The sequence below is a fragment of the Exserohilum turcica genome (genome assembly GCF_000359705.1).
Source record: "Exserohilum turcica Et28A unplaced genomic scaffold SETTUscaffold_5, whole genome shotgun sequence".
NCBI classification, from domain to species: domain Eukaryota; kingdom Fungi; phylum Ascomycota; class Dothideomycetes; order Pleosporales; family Pleosporaceae; genus Exserohilum; species Exserohilum turcicum.
In genome coordinates this window covers 302494-316861 of record NW_007360266.1, presented here as the reverse complement: position 1 = coordinate 316861, position 14368 = coordinate 302494, and the positions used below count along the sequence as shown (strand labels likewise).

Genomic DNA, 14368 nt, shown 5'->3' with positions numbered 1-14368 from the left:
AGCACCGAGCAGTACAAGTACGTGCAGCCGATGCCGGGCATGACGTACGTGCAGTAGTCCAACGGCCATGACTTTGGCGGTGCATTAATGCCCAGGGCCGGGTAATGGCGACTTTCCCACGGCTCGAGCCAATGGCCGCATGTCTTTGTAGACGACTGCACAAGGCCGTCCTCGGCGCTTTTGTCTGTTATCTTGCTCGTCTTTGCCTTGTTTGTGCATCTCGGATGGACAGTACTAATGCTACAGCACCAACCCCCCATGCTGCGAGCCCGTGGCCATGGGGAAAACAGACAAGGTTTCGAAACTGTCATCCGGCCCAACACGTCCACATTGGCACACTGATCGTCGTTGGGCTTGTTGGAGTGGCCCTGTGTTGCGGTTTTTAAGAAGTCGCCGTCCTCTGGTCGATTATTCCGCAGGCCATTCCGACCATGGGACTCACCAATCTCCAGCCACTGGCCTACGCCTTTGCCTATGTTTCTTTTTTCTTTGGTACTCTGTCCATTTTCCTTCGCTTCTACTGCCGCCGCTATATCCTGCACCTGTGGGGGTGGGACGATAATTTTGCCTTCTTGATTCTTGTATGCATGCCTACTCACTGCACCACAGCACCATGCATGACTAACGACGAGGGCAAAAGATATTTAGCATTGGCCAGCAAGTCGTGCTGCACATGTTTCTGTACTGGGGTTGTGGACTGTACGGTTAGCCCCTGTTGGTTGGCTGCTCGTTGGACTCGTGCTCACCAGTCATGCAGTCACATAGACACCCTGACCATTACCCAGAAGCTGGAAATCACAAAGGTATGCTAACACAAGCCAGATTCGCTGTGCGTCATGCTGAAAAGGGGCACAGTGGCTGTTTATTGAAGAAATCGTCTATTACTGTGTTCACTGGGTCATCAAATCGGCCTTTCTTCTCTTTTACATGCGCCTCTCTCCCAAGCGCGGGTTCCGCATGGCCATCCACATTGCGGGCGGGTTCAACACGGCTATCCTCATCATCAACGTGTACGTATTGTATTGCATTGCCTTGGACCAGGCTTCGAGGCTGACATGCACAACCAGCTTCTTGGCATGCTTCCAGTGCGTTCCATTCGAGGCCATCCTCAAGCCAGGCTCGATTCCAGGCGCCAAATGCATTCCCACCATGGCTGTTCTCCTCGTGCCGTCCATCCTGGTAAAGCTTCCGTCTTGTCATGTAGACTGCAGACTAACACCAACACAGAACATCTTCGAAGACATTTTCATCCTCTTGATTCCCGTTTCCACTCTGTGGAGCCTGCAAATGTCGTTTCGGCACAAGGCGACGGTCATTAGCCTGGTTGCATTTGGCAGCAGTTCTGTCATCATTGCTTGCTGCCGGCTTTCGCCTCTGTTGGAACTGGGTACATCAAAAGATTCGTCGTGGGTGCTTGGAAAGATGGTCATTGTTGCCGCGCTCGAAATCCAGTTTGCCATTATTTCCGTCAACTTGCCCAGTCTCAAGTCGCTATGGGTTCGCATCACGGGCAAGAACCCAACCGGTTCCGGGCGTGCCGAAGGGTACTCAGGTCAGAAAGGGTCCAAGGGCTCATCGTTCAACCGCATGAGGACCTTTGGGTCAGGAGACGGGCCCTACCGGGCAATGAATGGCAAGAAGGGCAGACGTGGGAGCATTACGCAGTTGGAGCAAGGCATCACGGCGACCGAGTCGGAAGAGGAGCTGTGCCGGCAAGGCGGAATCCCCATGCGTGCTCCGAGCCGCATCGCGGAGGGCGAGGAGCATACTTCCAAATCGTCCAAAGACTACGAGGTGAAGAGTGCTCAAGTGGGCGTGGACGAGGTTAGCTCGAGCCGCTACCCCAAGGCTTGAGGTCAGATGGTACACAAGTGTATTTAAGCAGACCGCCCGCTAGTCGGCATGGTTGAAAAGACTGGTTCGCGCCAAGCTCTGGTGCGTTAGTCATGGCTTCATAATCCGATGTGTGTGTGTGTGGTGTGCATTGTCGGGGTTGGGGTGCCACTGGGCACTGCGAGAAGACGTTGGCCTTGTGACGATGTGGACATGGATGGGGCAGCATAAAGTTGCAAGATCGGCGCGGGATGACCTCGACGTGCGACGGGCCGCTCTTGCACCGCCCTTGCCACAGTGGAACGCGACGTGCTTTTGACATGTGACAGCAGCGAGGGGAGGGGAGTGGAGGGGAGGGGACGGGGGTTCTTGAGGGTGTGGTGCGCATTGCTTGCTGGGACGTGGGGGGGGGGTGAGTGAGCGAGTGAAGGGGTGAGCGAATGAGCAGGTGAGCGGGTGAGAGTGAGAGCGAGTGTTGAGGGTGGCTGGTGGGTTGGGAATGGGGCGTGCCGGTGCTGGGGCGAAAAAGGGTGGTGGAGGATGAGGAGGATGAGGAGGATGAGGAGGATGAGGAGGATGAGGAGGATGAGGAGGAGGAGGTGGAGGAGGTGGAGGAAGAGTGCCAGTGCGGTGGGCAATATGGAGCGAGCCACTCTGTGGCGGCACAAGGGGGCCTGTGATTGGGCAGCCAAGCGAGGGGAGCCCGTGCCATGGCGGCTAGGCCTGAGTCGACTGCGAGCGACTGCGAGCGAGCAAGCGACCGCCTTGGCTCACGCTGGCGGCCGCACGAACGGTCGCGCGGCCTGCAGTCGATGTTGTGTGTATAGCTAGTGTGTGCTTAGATGAGGGCACTGGCACGAGTATATATATACACACACATATATATATATGCCAGGGCGCAAAGCATGTCCGGGCCTGGCCAGCGAGTCGAGCGAGTCGAGCGACCAGACGGCGGCGGCGGCGCGGTTGGCTGCCACTCATCTGGCTAATCTGGCCATGGCTGCCACACGCCAGGCATCTTGTTCATGGGCACCTCACTACCGGTAGGGCATGGCAGGGCAGACAGGGCCTTGGCTCCTCATTTCCTTTCCCCCCCGAGCGCTATGCCCAATAATGCGAGCGTGGGGCATCTGATTGGGGGCACTTGGATGCACTTGGATGCACTTGGACGAGAGATGCACTTGGACGAGAGATGCCTCGCGCCCGTCTCGACGAGTCTTAGTGCTAATGGTCCTGGTGTTGGCGCCTCGCACCCCCCCCCCATAAAGAGATGGCCCCTGTCGCGCGCGCCCGTGGTGGTGGCCCTTCTTCACCCACGCCCAGGCAGCAAAAGCAAAGAGCGCCCGCGCGACACAGCAACAGCAACAGCAGCAGCAGCAGCAGCGGCCGTGAGCGTGGCCAGGGACGCAGCGCACTAGAGCCGCATCCCTTGTCCAGGCGCGGCGACAGGTCTGTGGGAGGCGTCGGTGCCGCTGAATTGGTGCTTCGTCGACGTCGTAGCCTGTGGAGCATTGGCGCTGATGACGGTGAAAGACGGCGTCTCATTTCCGCCCGTCTTAGCGAACCAGCCTCACCCCCAAGCAAGCAAGCACCAGTGGATCCAAGCTCCTTCCCCCCCTCCCCTCCCCAGCTGCCCTTTCCCTCCTCGAGCGCCCTCGACGATAGCGACTTCCCCCTCTCAAGCTGCGCGACCTCGCGACCGCGCCTTCCATCTCGCGCCTTGATCGAGCAGCCGCGACCGGGCCCCCCTCCCCATTGTGCCAGAAGAGGAAGAGAAAGAAGACGACGACGACGACGACGAGGAAGAAGACGAACCAGCAGAAGCAGAAGAAGCAGAAGAAGCAGAAGAAGCAGAAGAAGAAGAAGAAGAAGAAGAAGAAGAAGAAGAAGAAGAAGCCGCGACCGCTGACCCATCCCGTCCTTTGTCCTGCCCTGCCCTGCCCTGCTCTGCCCTGTCCTGTCCTGCCCACACACACAGCAACCGCTCGCTCACTCGCTCACTCGCTCACTCGCCCGCCCTCGCCTCGCCTCGCCTTGCCCGCTGCGAGCCACGCACGAGGCCGCTCCTCCACGCGACAACCCCCCCGGAGCTCCCGCCCTCCCTCGCTGCCTGCCCCATCGCCACTCTTCCCCCGTCGCCTCTCGCGCGCCCGCTCTCCAGACGCCATCCGAGCACAGAAAAAAAAGAATGAGTTCCGATCCGACGCAGCCACCTGCTGACGCATCCGCCCCGTCCACCACCGACAAGGCTCGAGGTCCCGCCGACCACGCCAGCGCCAACGGTATGTCATGTAAATTTGCTTGCGTCTCGCGCCAGCCAAGACCTCCCGGACGCGACGCCCAACAATCCCTCCCCGACCTGCCCTCGCCCTCCTGTGTCCTCCTCCCCCCGCTAACTCATCGTCCCAAGGCCCCTCGACCGACGCCAGTGACTCCAAGCAGAAGCATTCCCTCCTCGGCGTCCCCCAGTCTGGCCCCCAGCAGTCGACCGACTCCCACACGCCCACCACGGGTCTCAGTGGCGCAACCACGGCCGCCGACGCCGAGAGCGTAGGACGAGGCTCCAAGCGCAGCCTCATGGGCAAACGACGGGCTGCCAGCACGGCGAGCAGCAAACGCTCTCAGCCACGTGCTGCCGCCTCCGAGAAGACGGAGCAGCCGCCCCCGGTCCCCGCCGCCCCGAACCGCCCAGCGTCGACGCGGAGCAAGACACGCAAGGGCGGTCTGCTGTCTTGCCTGCCCTGCTTTGCCCCCAAGGAGTCTCGCTTGACGGGCGACTCGACGCCTCCCGAGAATGTCAAGCAGGCCCAAAAGGTGCCCGCTGGACGCACCTCGCAGTCGACGCCCGTCAAGAAGCAGGAGCCAGTCGTCGCCGAGTCCAGTAAAATTGACTCCAAGGAGCCGCTCGACGAGAAGACGGGCGCCGACGCATTGGCGCCCACGTCTGCCGACAAGCCCAACAACGGCGATGGCACAGCCGAGCAACCCGCTGCTGAAAATGGTCCCCAGGTGGTGACAAGGAGTCCGTCGCAGAGACAACAGCAAGCAGAAGCTCCTTCTCCGCCTCAGCCCGCCACACTGCAGACGGGCCACCCTCAGATCAACGTGACGAACCCGACGCCTGTCGCTACCCCAGTCCTGCCCCGCCCCTCGGCCGAGCAGCAGCGCATAATAGAGGACCAGACGGAGGAGCAGAAGCAGATTGACAACGACATTGAGATGAAGGATGTCCCCCTTTCGTCCAACGACGTCCCTCACGAGGGCGAGACGGCCGCCGGAGCCGACGCTGAGCAGGCAAAGGTCGATTTGCCTCCTCCGCCACCGCTCGCCGAGCGACAGGTTGCTGTGCAGGACCAGAGCGCCGACGTTGGCGAAGCCCCCGAAGAGCAAAAGTTCCTCCTGGGGCCCATTGCACCCAGGTTCCAAGGGAAAAAGTGTCTGGTTCTCGACCTCGACGAGACCCTGGTCCATAGCAGCTTCAAGGTATGTCCACACGACCAGGACCCATGTTTCTATTTGCTAACCTCGTCAGATTCTGCACCAAGCAGACTTCACTATCCCTGTGGAGATTGAAGGCCAGTACCACAACGTCTATGTCATCAAGCGACCGGGCGTGGACCAGTTCATGAAGCGAGTGGGCGAGCTGTACGAGGTTGTCGTCTTCACGGCATCCGTTTCCAAAGTACGTTACATGCCTATTGTTGCAAATATCTAGCTAACAGCTGCAGTACGGTGACCCTCTCCTCGACCAGCTCGACATCCACGGCGTTGTTCACCACCGGCTTTTCCGCGAAAGTTGCTACAACCATCAGGGCAACTACGTAAAGGTCAGGACAAGATGTGCCGACTGCTACTTGCATATAACGCGCTAACACCCTGCAGGACCTTTCGCAGATTGGCCGCGACCTCAAGGACACCATCATCATCGACAACTCGCCTACCTCGTACATCTTCCATCCGCAACACGCCGTCCCCATCAGCAGCTGGTTCTCTGACGCACACGACAACGAACTCCTCGACCTGATACCGGTGCTCGAGGATCTCGCGGGCCAGCAAGTCAGCGACGTCAGTCTGGTGCTTGACGTGGCTTTGTAAGCACGCTCGAGATGATAATGACAAAAGAGGATACCCTTTGCGCATACCCCTGTCATTGCGCCGACATCACTTTTCTTCGGGCGCAACTGTAGGATGTGATAGTCCTACTTCTGGTCTGTACCTTGTAATCAGCTTTTAATCTGCATAAAACGCGGCTCAGTGGGCGAGGGATCTGACAAGTACGGCCCCACCAGCACCTGAATGCGTCCGCAGGCGCCTTGCGCGTGAGCCTCGCCATACAAAACATGAGCAAGCAGAGAAAAAGGAAAAAGAAACGAAAAGCAGATAGATACAAGGGGCACCAATGCACGCTCCAGTCGTGGGGAGATGAATAGACCATGCCTGTACCCGCCAGCAATGCAGAACCAAACAAAATAACACAACGTACAAAGGAGATGGTATTGATGGTAAATACTACAAGGCCTTCAAAGGCCAGGCGTCGCTTAAGTTGGAAAAAAGGGGGGGGTATGTGCCAATATTACTGCTTATTTTGGTGCTCTTGGAGCAAAAGGGACGCCGTTATGCGCCAGTCCTCCTGTTTTTTTGTGCGTAAAGTGGAGGTGGTGCGCGCCAGCCCGGTGTCCGTGGCTGAGAGTGAGTGAGTGTGTGTGTGAAAGAGAGAGAGAGAGAGAGGGGGGGGTGGGTCGAGGCGCATTGCCCCAGACATGCGTGTGCGGTGGTGGAGAAATTGAGCGTGCAAGCTGGCACGTTGCGAGGGCCTTGCACGGCTCCGTGTGCAGAGTCAATACCCATTTTTGTTGTCACAACCACATGTCACTGCCGAGGGCTAGAATACGTGTAGGACATGGATGCATATTGTCACTGGGACCCATGTGTGAGATGAGGCATGGCTGGATTGGCTCATGCAGTGATGACGTTGGATGCGCAGCCAAACCCTTTGCTTGGCATTCACATGCTGCCCACTTGCACTTGCACTTGCACTTGCACTTGACGCCCACACCCACGCCGTTCACGCCCACGCAGCCACTCGTCTTGGGTCCCGCCAAAAGCAACACGCGCCGCGCCACAAGCAAGCCCAAAGACTGATGCCCGCGGCCTTTGTCGCCACGCTGAAAGATTCTAGTCCAGTGAGTTTTGCCAAATACTTTTTTTGGGGGGGTTGTTGGTTTGGTGCATGATTGAACGCTACGCTTAGGCTCGTTTGTCTGCTGCTGCTGCTGCTGCTGCTGCCCTACCTGCCTCGCTCGCCACGCTGCTCCGTCGCTAAAGACTAAACTTGTACAGCAACTTTCCTTGTGCCTTGACTTCTCTTCCTCCGTCATCCTCCTCCTCTTCTTCTTCTACAACATAACAACACCCACACACACACACACATTCTGGCCGTGCATGGCTCGGTGACACGTCGCTCCAAAACTTCCGTTGTTCGCTTGCTGGTAATCACTCGTCATGGAGAAATACAGCCAGTTTCGCGATAAAGGTGGGTTCATGGAATTAAACTTCGTCAACCTGCAATTCCGCCAGCATGCGCACGCGACATATTACTAGGCTTGCAGACGCATATCGAGACACACGCTTACAGTTGAACAGGTACCGCAATTGCGCCCTTCCTCCCCGTCCCACCACAGCCCGCTGGTATCATCTGGCAGCCGCTATACATCTTCCTCTTCTGTGTCCGCACGCCTTTTGTCATTGCCTTTTCGCTGCTATACTTTTGCGGACTGGAATTTCTGCCCGTGGGTAGAAGGGTCAAGTATGCGGTACTATGGTTGATGCTGGGTATCCCGGGTGTGTGGTGGGTCGACTTGCAGGTTGACGGGGTCAAGAGAGGGTATGTTCACATGCACATATAAGATTAAGCTCCGAGGGCACAAGCAACTCTGGACGCAGTCACAACTGACCCGCCGCATGACAGGCAATTGCATTCTGCCAAAAACAACTTACCCAAACCCGGCACCATCATCGCTTCGTCCTTTACCTCGCCGCTCGATCCGCTCTACCTTGCAGGCATCTTCCAGCCAATATTCACGCGCTCCTACCCGAACCACCGAAAAGTCGAACGTATCACGCTTTTGGGCGCCATCTTACTTGCCTTTTCTCCGCCCTCTCTGATCCCCAACGATCCCTCGAAACTCGTAACCCTCCAACAACTCACCAAGGAGAACCCGACCAGAATCATCTGTGTCTTCCCAGAAACAACAACCACAAACGGAAGAGGCATACTCCCACTATGTCCCAGTCTACTTAGCGCAAACGGCGAGACAAAAATCTACCCCGTCAATCTCAGATACACACCCCAGGATGTAACAACGCCCGTCCCCGGTGGCTACCTCTCTTGGTTCTGGCGCCTGCTCAGCAAACCCTCGCACCAAATGCGTGTCCGCATCGCCTCGCGCGTATACAACAACTCCAATCAGAATGCCCCCGCTCGCGCAGATGCCTCATCCAACGGCGCAAAGAGCACCGGCTACGACACCAACATATTCGAGCAGGCAGATTTCAAAGACGGATTTGGCAGCAACGGCATGAATGTCGATGTGGACAGTGGCGACGAGCATGTAGCACTCAGCGAGGGCGAGCAAAAAACACTCGAGCGTGTAGCCGAGGATTTGGCGCGCTTGGGCAGAGTCAAGAGAGTGGGGCTGGGCGTCAAGGATAAAGTTGAGTTTTTGAAGTTTTGGATGAGTCGGAAGCGGTGAGGGAGTTGGGACACGCATGACTAGTTATGATTCCAATACTCGCGTTTTTTTCAATATCCATCATGATTATGTCACTTAGTTTTTGTCACGGCACTGTTTTGCAAAGATTGGAGAAATCAAATCAAATGGAAATGTGGAGAGATGAAGGCATATGATTAATATGCGGATAGATAGATTGCTACTGTGCGTGTATATGTAAGAATACCACTAAGTCATTAATCATCGTGTCCGTCATCCAATCAATGATAATGATGAGTGAATTGATTCGTCTCGCTCGTATATTGCTGCACTGTCTCTCTCTCTCTCTCTCTCTGTCTCTGTCTCTCTTGAAGTTTATTTACAGACTTAAAGACCAAGGAGAGTTTACACGTTCTGTATTAGACTTTGGACTTGGACTAACTAATTCATACGCACATACACACATACACACATACGCATATAGAAGAAGAAGAAGAAGAAGAAAAGATAAGAGAGAGAAAATTGTCAAAACACAAAACACTTACATGTAGAATAAAGACTCGCCCCATCTTCTTGATTCCTTGTTTCCATTCATTCCCGATTCTTGCATCTGTCTATCGAGTAGTCCAGTCCCATGTCACCTTCAGGTCAAAGGCCCATGAAATATCAATCGTCTTCCAACTCCAATCGTGTAAAACCAAATTTCTCAAAAAAAAAAAAAGAAAAAGAAAAACGCCTCGACTCCATCCTTGGCTCGTCGTAACAGGGGAAGTAGGCGTGCCAATCCCACCTGCGCTGACAGCTGTTCACGCTATCGTCTGTTTGTTTGTCTGTTCGTTGTTTGCTGTTTCCAATAATACAACCTCTTCATTCATCATCCCATTCAAAAAAAAAAAAAAAAAAAAAAAAACTTACATCTACGCGCTATTCACCTTCAGCCCATTCACGCCATTTGCAATTACATCCGCTCCAAGCCCGTCATTTGGGCCGTTCTGGTAGGCGCGTGTAATCTCGTCCAGCATGCCTGCGCTAGCCGCAATAAAGCCCAGGTATGGCCTGCTTGGATCCAAAACGCGAGAAAGGTACTCTGGGTGGAATTGGACACCGACAAACCAGGGGTGGTCTTTGATCTCCACAACCTCCATACGGACGCCAGCTTCGTCCTTGCCGACGAAGCTCAAGCCGCCCTTTTCGAGAGTCTCAATATAGTCGGGATTGACTTCGTAGCGGTGGCGGTGACGCTCGAGAATTTCGCCTTTGCCGGCGTAAAGAGCGCGCAGACGCGACCACTCGCTGCCAGGCTGGAACAGTGTTGGACGGAGACCCAGACGCATAGATGCGCCCATGGTGGTCTTGTCAACCTCTGGCATAAACATGATGAGCTTGTTCTGAGCCTCTCCATGAAACTCCTCTGAAGTAGCGTCCTTGATGCCACAGACATTGCGGGCATACTCAATGACGGCAATCTGCATACCAAGGCAAACACCCAAGTACGGCTTCTTGTTCTCACGCGCCCACGTGGCTGCGGCAATCATGCCTTCGGTAGCACGCTGACCAAAGCCTCCAGGAACAAGGATACCCGAAGCCTTGACAACCTCGTGCCAAGCGTTGTGGAATTTTGCTGGGTCCGTCTGCTGGCACTTTGCCTCCAGATGATCCGAGTCAACCCAGCGAATGTCTAGCTTCTTCCTGCATCGCATCGTCGAGTGCTCCAAAGCTTTAATCACGGAAAGATACGAGTCTTGGAGTTCGACATACTTGCCAACGAGGGCAATCGTCACGGGGTCATAGAAGCGCGTGTCGGTACCGGTAAGCGACTGCCATTGCGACCAGGTGTGGTTGCCTTTTTGCAACATCTGAGGAGATATGTTGGCCTGTTCAAGGGCAAGGAACTGGCGAAGCATGGGGATTAGTCTTTGCTGCTCAAGAAGCATGGGGACTTGGTAAATCGATGGCATGTCCCTGACAACGAGGACCTGCTCGTTTTCGACTTGGCAGAAGTGGGCAATCTTTTCCACGGCTGAGGCCTCTAGTTCGCGTTCGCAACGGCAGGCAATCTGGGCTTGTCAGGTACAGATTCCCAGCAGTGGCTCCTCCAAAACATACCAAATCCGGAATCAGACCGTTGCTCCGTACCGCCTTGATGGCCTGTTGCGTGGGCTTTGTCTTCTGCTCTCCGTGAATGACGGGCACGTACGAGACATGAATCTGCATAAAGTTGTTCTTGCCCGCACGCCTCCTCAGCTGGCTCATAGCCTCGACAAACGGCATGCTCTCGATATCGCCCACAGTACCACCCAACTCAATTATACAGACGTCAGGCTCCTCGCCCGAGTCGTCGACCGGAATGCGAGCGACCCTCTCGATCCAGTCTTGGATCGCATCTGTGATGTGGGGGACGACCTGCACTGTTTTACCCAGGTAGTCGCCCTTGCGCTCGCGCTCGATGACGTGCTGGTAGATTTTGCCCGTGGTGATGTTGTTGTCGCGGGTCAGAGTGATGTTGAGGTAGCGCTCGTAGTTGCCGAGATCGAGGTCGACTTCACCGCCGTCGGAGAGGACGAAGACTTCGCCATGCCTGTCTGCGGTTTAGTTTCTGGGGCTGTGCTGGTTATGGTGAAGCATACTCCTTGGGGTTCATGGTTCCCGCATCGACATTGAGGTATGGGTCGACCTTGATCGACGATACGTGCCGAGAAGTCAGTTTGGCTGGCTGGCGAAGAGTCCATAGTACTTATCTTGAGACCAATGGTTTTGAGCAAAAGGCCGGTCGACGATGCTGAAACACGTGCGTCAGCCCATGTCTCCTGGTAGATGCGGGGCTCTCTGCAGAGGCATTGTGTATAGCTATTGAGAATCCCACGTCTTTGGCAAGATTGTGTCACTCGTTCCAAAGCGCTTACCTATGATACCCTGTTTTTACGCATTAGTGGTGATCAAAGGCGCGGCAACCTGCAGCTTACCTTCCCCACGCCGCTGATGACGCCGCCAGACACGAGCACGTACTTCATGATGCTGCTTTTTTCAGTGGCTTATTTGCTTGTGGGGAAGGGGAGGGAAGGAAGGAGCGTTGAGATTTCGCACAGCGTCAACTTGAAAGAAAATCGGCGCATGGACCCTTTTGCAAGTGGGGCTGCAACGCCCAAGGCTAGCGTCGCTCGAGGCGCGCGAATCTTGAGCCTCCACCCACAGCCAACCTCGACCACACTTCACCTGCACTGCATCAGGCCATCTTCGTCTGCGTTGCTCAACGCCTTCTATTATGTGAGAAACTACGGGCTATGAAATGGTATCGTGCTGGTCGTCGCTACAATCAGAAATGCATTATAAAATGGCCGCCGCAATCGAGTCCGCCAACACCTTTTGTACTGCGCAAAAGGCCGCATCAAACCGCCTCGCTGCCGCCGCCGTAAAAGGAAGAAGCGTAAAACTACAATCAAAGTTTGCCCGAGGGAATGCAGTCCGTTCGTGACGTCGTCAATATGCGAATCAGTATCTGTGGAAAAAAATTGCTTCAGATATCCCTGATTACCACGGGAAAGAAAGATGCGTGCGCCAAAAACCACTACTGCAGAGGCAGTCGTCGTGCCATTACTCCCTGCGCCGCCTCTTCATGTCCTCTTCATCTGCGTTATCGTGCTCTTGGCTTGCAGTGAGTCGCTTACGAGCAAGCGCCTTCTCGTTTCCCTTCTTGACCTGGATGTTACAGCCTTGCAACTTTAGTGCCCTGGTCAGAGCGCTGCTCGGTCGCATGCCGGGGAAATCTTTGGCCGTATAGACGGTAAAGACATCGCTCAAGACTTCTGTGAGTATTGGCGAGAAGCCTCCCACATGGAGGTTCATGGGATCGATGCGCATGAGTACAAAGCGGAGTCGGTATTTGCCATGAGTGCGGCAAGAAAGATCTGGGAAGCAGAAAAAACACCCTTCGACGTCGTGCTCGTCTTTTGCAACTGACGGAGAAGCCACCAGCTGACCCATTAGCCGTCGTGTCGTTCGTCGGTCGGGTTGTATCAGCGCGGTTTCTTCGTTGGTGCCCTCTGCATTCCAAAGCGTGCAATGAACAACGTTTAGTGAGTAGCGCAGTTCTTCCTGTTCGGGGGCACCCGTCTTTGGGTCGGTCACAAGTAGCTGGATGATGGGTGGAGGGTCAATCACCCTCCGGTCGCGTTCGCCGAACCCGCACGCTCGCGCCGCAATGGGTTGCTGCCGCACTCGGAGCTCATAGTTGAGGTTCCTGCATGTGTCAGTTGAGCTTCGCCTCGGCCTGCAGAAAAGGGACACACTTACAGTTGCTCGTTGTACACGGGCTGTGGTATGGAGCCCGGTAATGGGATAGTCCGCTGTGGTTTGCGGGCTGGAGGGGCAGCAGCTGTCGAAGACTCTGGGTATGGAACCGAGCCAATGGGCCCTGCTATGGAACCCCGCTGCGAGTGCGCATGTTGCTGCGAACCGACAGAGCCTCGATACGGATTGCTGCTTGACGCGTAGCTGGGAGTGTATCCAGGTGAGGGGAGAGGGGCGTAAGCTCTCTGGTGCGATGATTCTATTGGCGAAGCAAGTGCCGAGTATGTTTTTTCAGGATGCGCATGGTGCTGAACATGACGGTGTTCCTCGTAGGAATAGCGATGTTCTGGCAGTCTTCGCGGCCCTCTGCTGTCATACTCTGATCGTGGTGAAATGGGTGGTCCGTATTGCTGGGGGGAGTAGGGTGGGTCGGACCTGGGCGGGGTATAGGGATTGGCAGGCTGGAACAACTTGTCCACGAGGGCTGATGGTCTATGTGTGGGAGGCGGCTGCGGGTAGTCGTGCCGTGGAGGCAGTCCCGAGTGAATCGATGGTAGTTTGTTGATGGGGGAGCGGAAGTGGTGATCCGGCCGTGGTGGTACAGCGTCTGGCGGGATCTCCAGCGGGGGCAGGCGGCGATGGGAGTAGTCGAGAAAGCCTGGGGGCGAGAAGACGGGAGGCTTCTGCGTCTCGGTCATGTTTGGAGGCGGTCGAGCAGATGTTGCGAGAGGGAGCAACGGGGGTGGGGGGAGAGAAGGTGGTTGGGACATGCGTGTATTATTATTTGCCCGGGGCAGGACACGATGCACGAAGCCGCATTTGGATCACGTTTGTGTTCAGACTGGAGGCTCTTTTCAGAATCTGGGAGGGCCAGGGCGTGGTGCAGAGTTGGACAGGACGTCAGGAATGAGGCATTGCTGTTAGTGTGGCGGCATGAGTGGTTTATAACGGAAGAGCCCTTGTAGGCGGCCCTGTACATATCTGGATCGCCAGCAGGCAGATCGCCGCCCGGCAGCGTCTTTTCAGTAATGGCGACGTTAAGGTGGAGAGACGCCCAGACGCGTTAAAACAACGGCCGCCCGGGAAGAGGACAGGATGCAGACCGGGGCGGACCCGCAGGCACCCTGTTCACTGGCAAGCCTCACGCCAACCGTCAAGCGTAGCCGGCTCGGAGCATAAAATCTGACCAGGACAGCGATAAGTGCAGCGATGGATGCTGCGTGATGTGTGGATCCGAACTTGGCGGACGGCTAGTCGTGGACCCCCAGATTCTGACGTGTGGGCTGGTGCGAAGCGATGTGAAGGGCGGCGCTGGTTGCTTGCAGCCATTTGCCAGCGTCGAGATTATGGGTGCGTATGTATGGATGTGTGTGTGTGTGTGTGTGTGTGTGTGTGTGTGTGTGTATGTGATATGAATTTGATTTGCTTATTCGTGCTTGATTCATACTACATTGCTCCCCTTCTGTCCACATCCTTTTTTTTTGGCTGCCTGTGGACATGGACGCGTGCAAAGGGCGACAAAGAGGGCGGGCTAGCTG

General features: G+C 55.7%; 5 protein-coding genes across 5 annotated transcripts; 3 read left to right on the top strand and 2 right to left on the bottom strand.

Moving 5' to 3' along the window:
• Positions 1-900: 900 nt before the first annotated feature.
• On the top strand, positions 901-1961 carry SETTUDRAFT_164579 (uncharacterized protein). The gene has a single exon (XM_008030739.1). The coding sequence runs from the start codon at positions 928-930 to the stop codon at positions 1852-1854; it is 927 nt and encodes a 308-aa protein (XP_008028930.1). The 5' UTR covers positions 901-927; the 3' UTR covers positions 1855-1961.
• A 2051-nt stretch (positions 1962-4012) lies between these two features.
• SETTUDRAFT_164578 (uncharacterized protein) lies at positions 4013-6100 on the top strand. Its single transcript, XM_008030738.1, has 5 exons — positions 4013-4115; positions 4244-5316; positions 5366-5515; positions 5562-5660; positions 5716-6100. Exons 1-5 carry the CDS (start codon positions 4022-4024, stop codon positions 5926-5928), a joined length of 1629 nt encoding a protein of 542 aa, XP_008028929.1. The 5' UTR covers positions 4013-4021; the 3' UTR covers positions 5929-6100.
• Positions 6101-7243: 1143 nt separating this feature from the next.
• SETTUDRAFT_164576 (uncharacterized protein) lies at positions 7244-8750 on the top strand. Its single transcript, XM_008030737.1, has 3 exons — positions 7244-7366; positions 7477-7717; positions 7802-8750. Exons 1-3 carry the CDS (start codon positions 7336-7338, stop codon positions 8583-8585), a joined length of 1056 nt encoding a protein of 351 aa, XP_008028928.1. The 5' UTR covers positions 7244-7335; the 3' UTR covers positions 8586-8750.
• A 708-nt stretch (positions 8751-9458) lies between these two features.
• Positions 9459-11554, bottom strand: SETTUDRAFT_43018 (uncharacterized protein; the record flags this gene model as incomplete). Its single annotated transcript, XM_008030656.1, has 5 exons — positions 9459-10600; positions 10650-11121; positions 11171-11252; positions 11447-11456; positions 11507-11554. The coding sequence occupies 5 exons, from the start codon at positions 11552-11554 to the stop codon at positions 9461-9463; spliced, it is 1752 nt and encodes a 583-aa protein (XP_008028847.1).
• Positions 11555-11794: 240 nt separating this feature from the next.
• SETTUDRAFT_43017 (uncharacterized protein) lies at positions 11795-13528 on the bottom strand (the record flags this gene model as incomplete). Its single annotated transcript, XM_008030655.1, has 2 exons — positions 11795-12780; positions 12834-13528. 2 exons carry the CDS (start codon positions 13526-13528, stop codon positions 12135-12137), a joined length of 1341 nt encoding a protein of 446 aa, XP_008028846.1. The 3' UTR covers positions 11795-12134.
• Between the last annotated feature and the right edge of the window lie 840 nt (positions 13529-14368).

Bases quoted from the DNA above. Each gene is read 5' to 3' on its own strand.
- SETTUDRAFT_164579 (XM_008030739.1), top strand. From the start codon at position 928: ATGCGCCTCTCTCCCAAGCGCGGGTTCCGCATGGCCATCCACATTGCG.
- SETTUDRAFT_164578 (XM_008030738.1), top strand. From the start codon at position 4,022: ATGAGTTCCGATCCGACGCAGCCACCTGCTGACGCATCCGCCCCGTCC. The intron at 4,116-4,243 runs GTATGTCATGTA...CATCGTCCCAAG, and splicing joins CGACCACGCCAGCGCCAACG to GCCCCTCGACCGACGCCAGT. The intron at 5,317-5,365 runs GTATGTCCACAC...TAACCTCGTCAG, and splicing joins TGGTCCATAGCAGCTTCAAG to ATTCTGCACCAAGCAGACTT.
- SETTUDRAFT_164576 (XM_008030737.1), top strand. From the start codon at position 7,336: ATGGAGAAATACAGCCAGTTTCGCGATAAAG. The intron at 7,367-7,476 runs GTGGGTTCATGG...ACAGTTGAACAG, and splicing joins CAGCCAGTTTCGCGATAAAG to GTACCGCAATTGCGCCCTTC. The intron at 7,718-7,801 runs GTATGTTCACAT...GCCGCATGACAG, and splicing joins GTTGACGGGGTCAAGAGAGG to GCAATTGCATTCTGCCAAAA.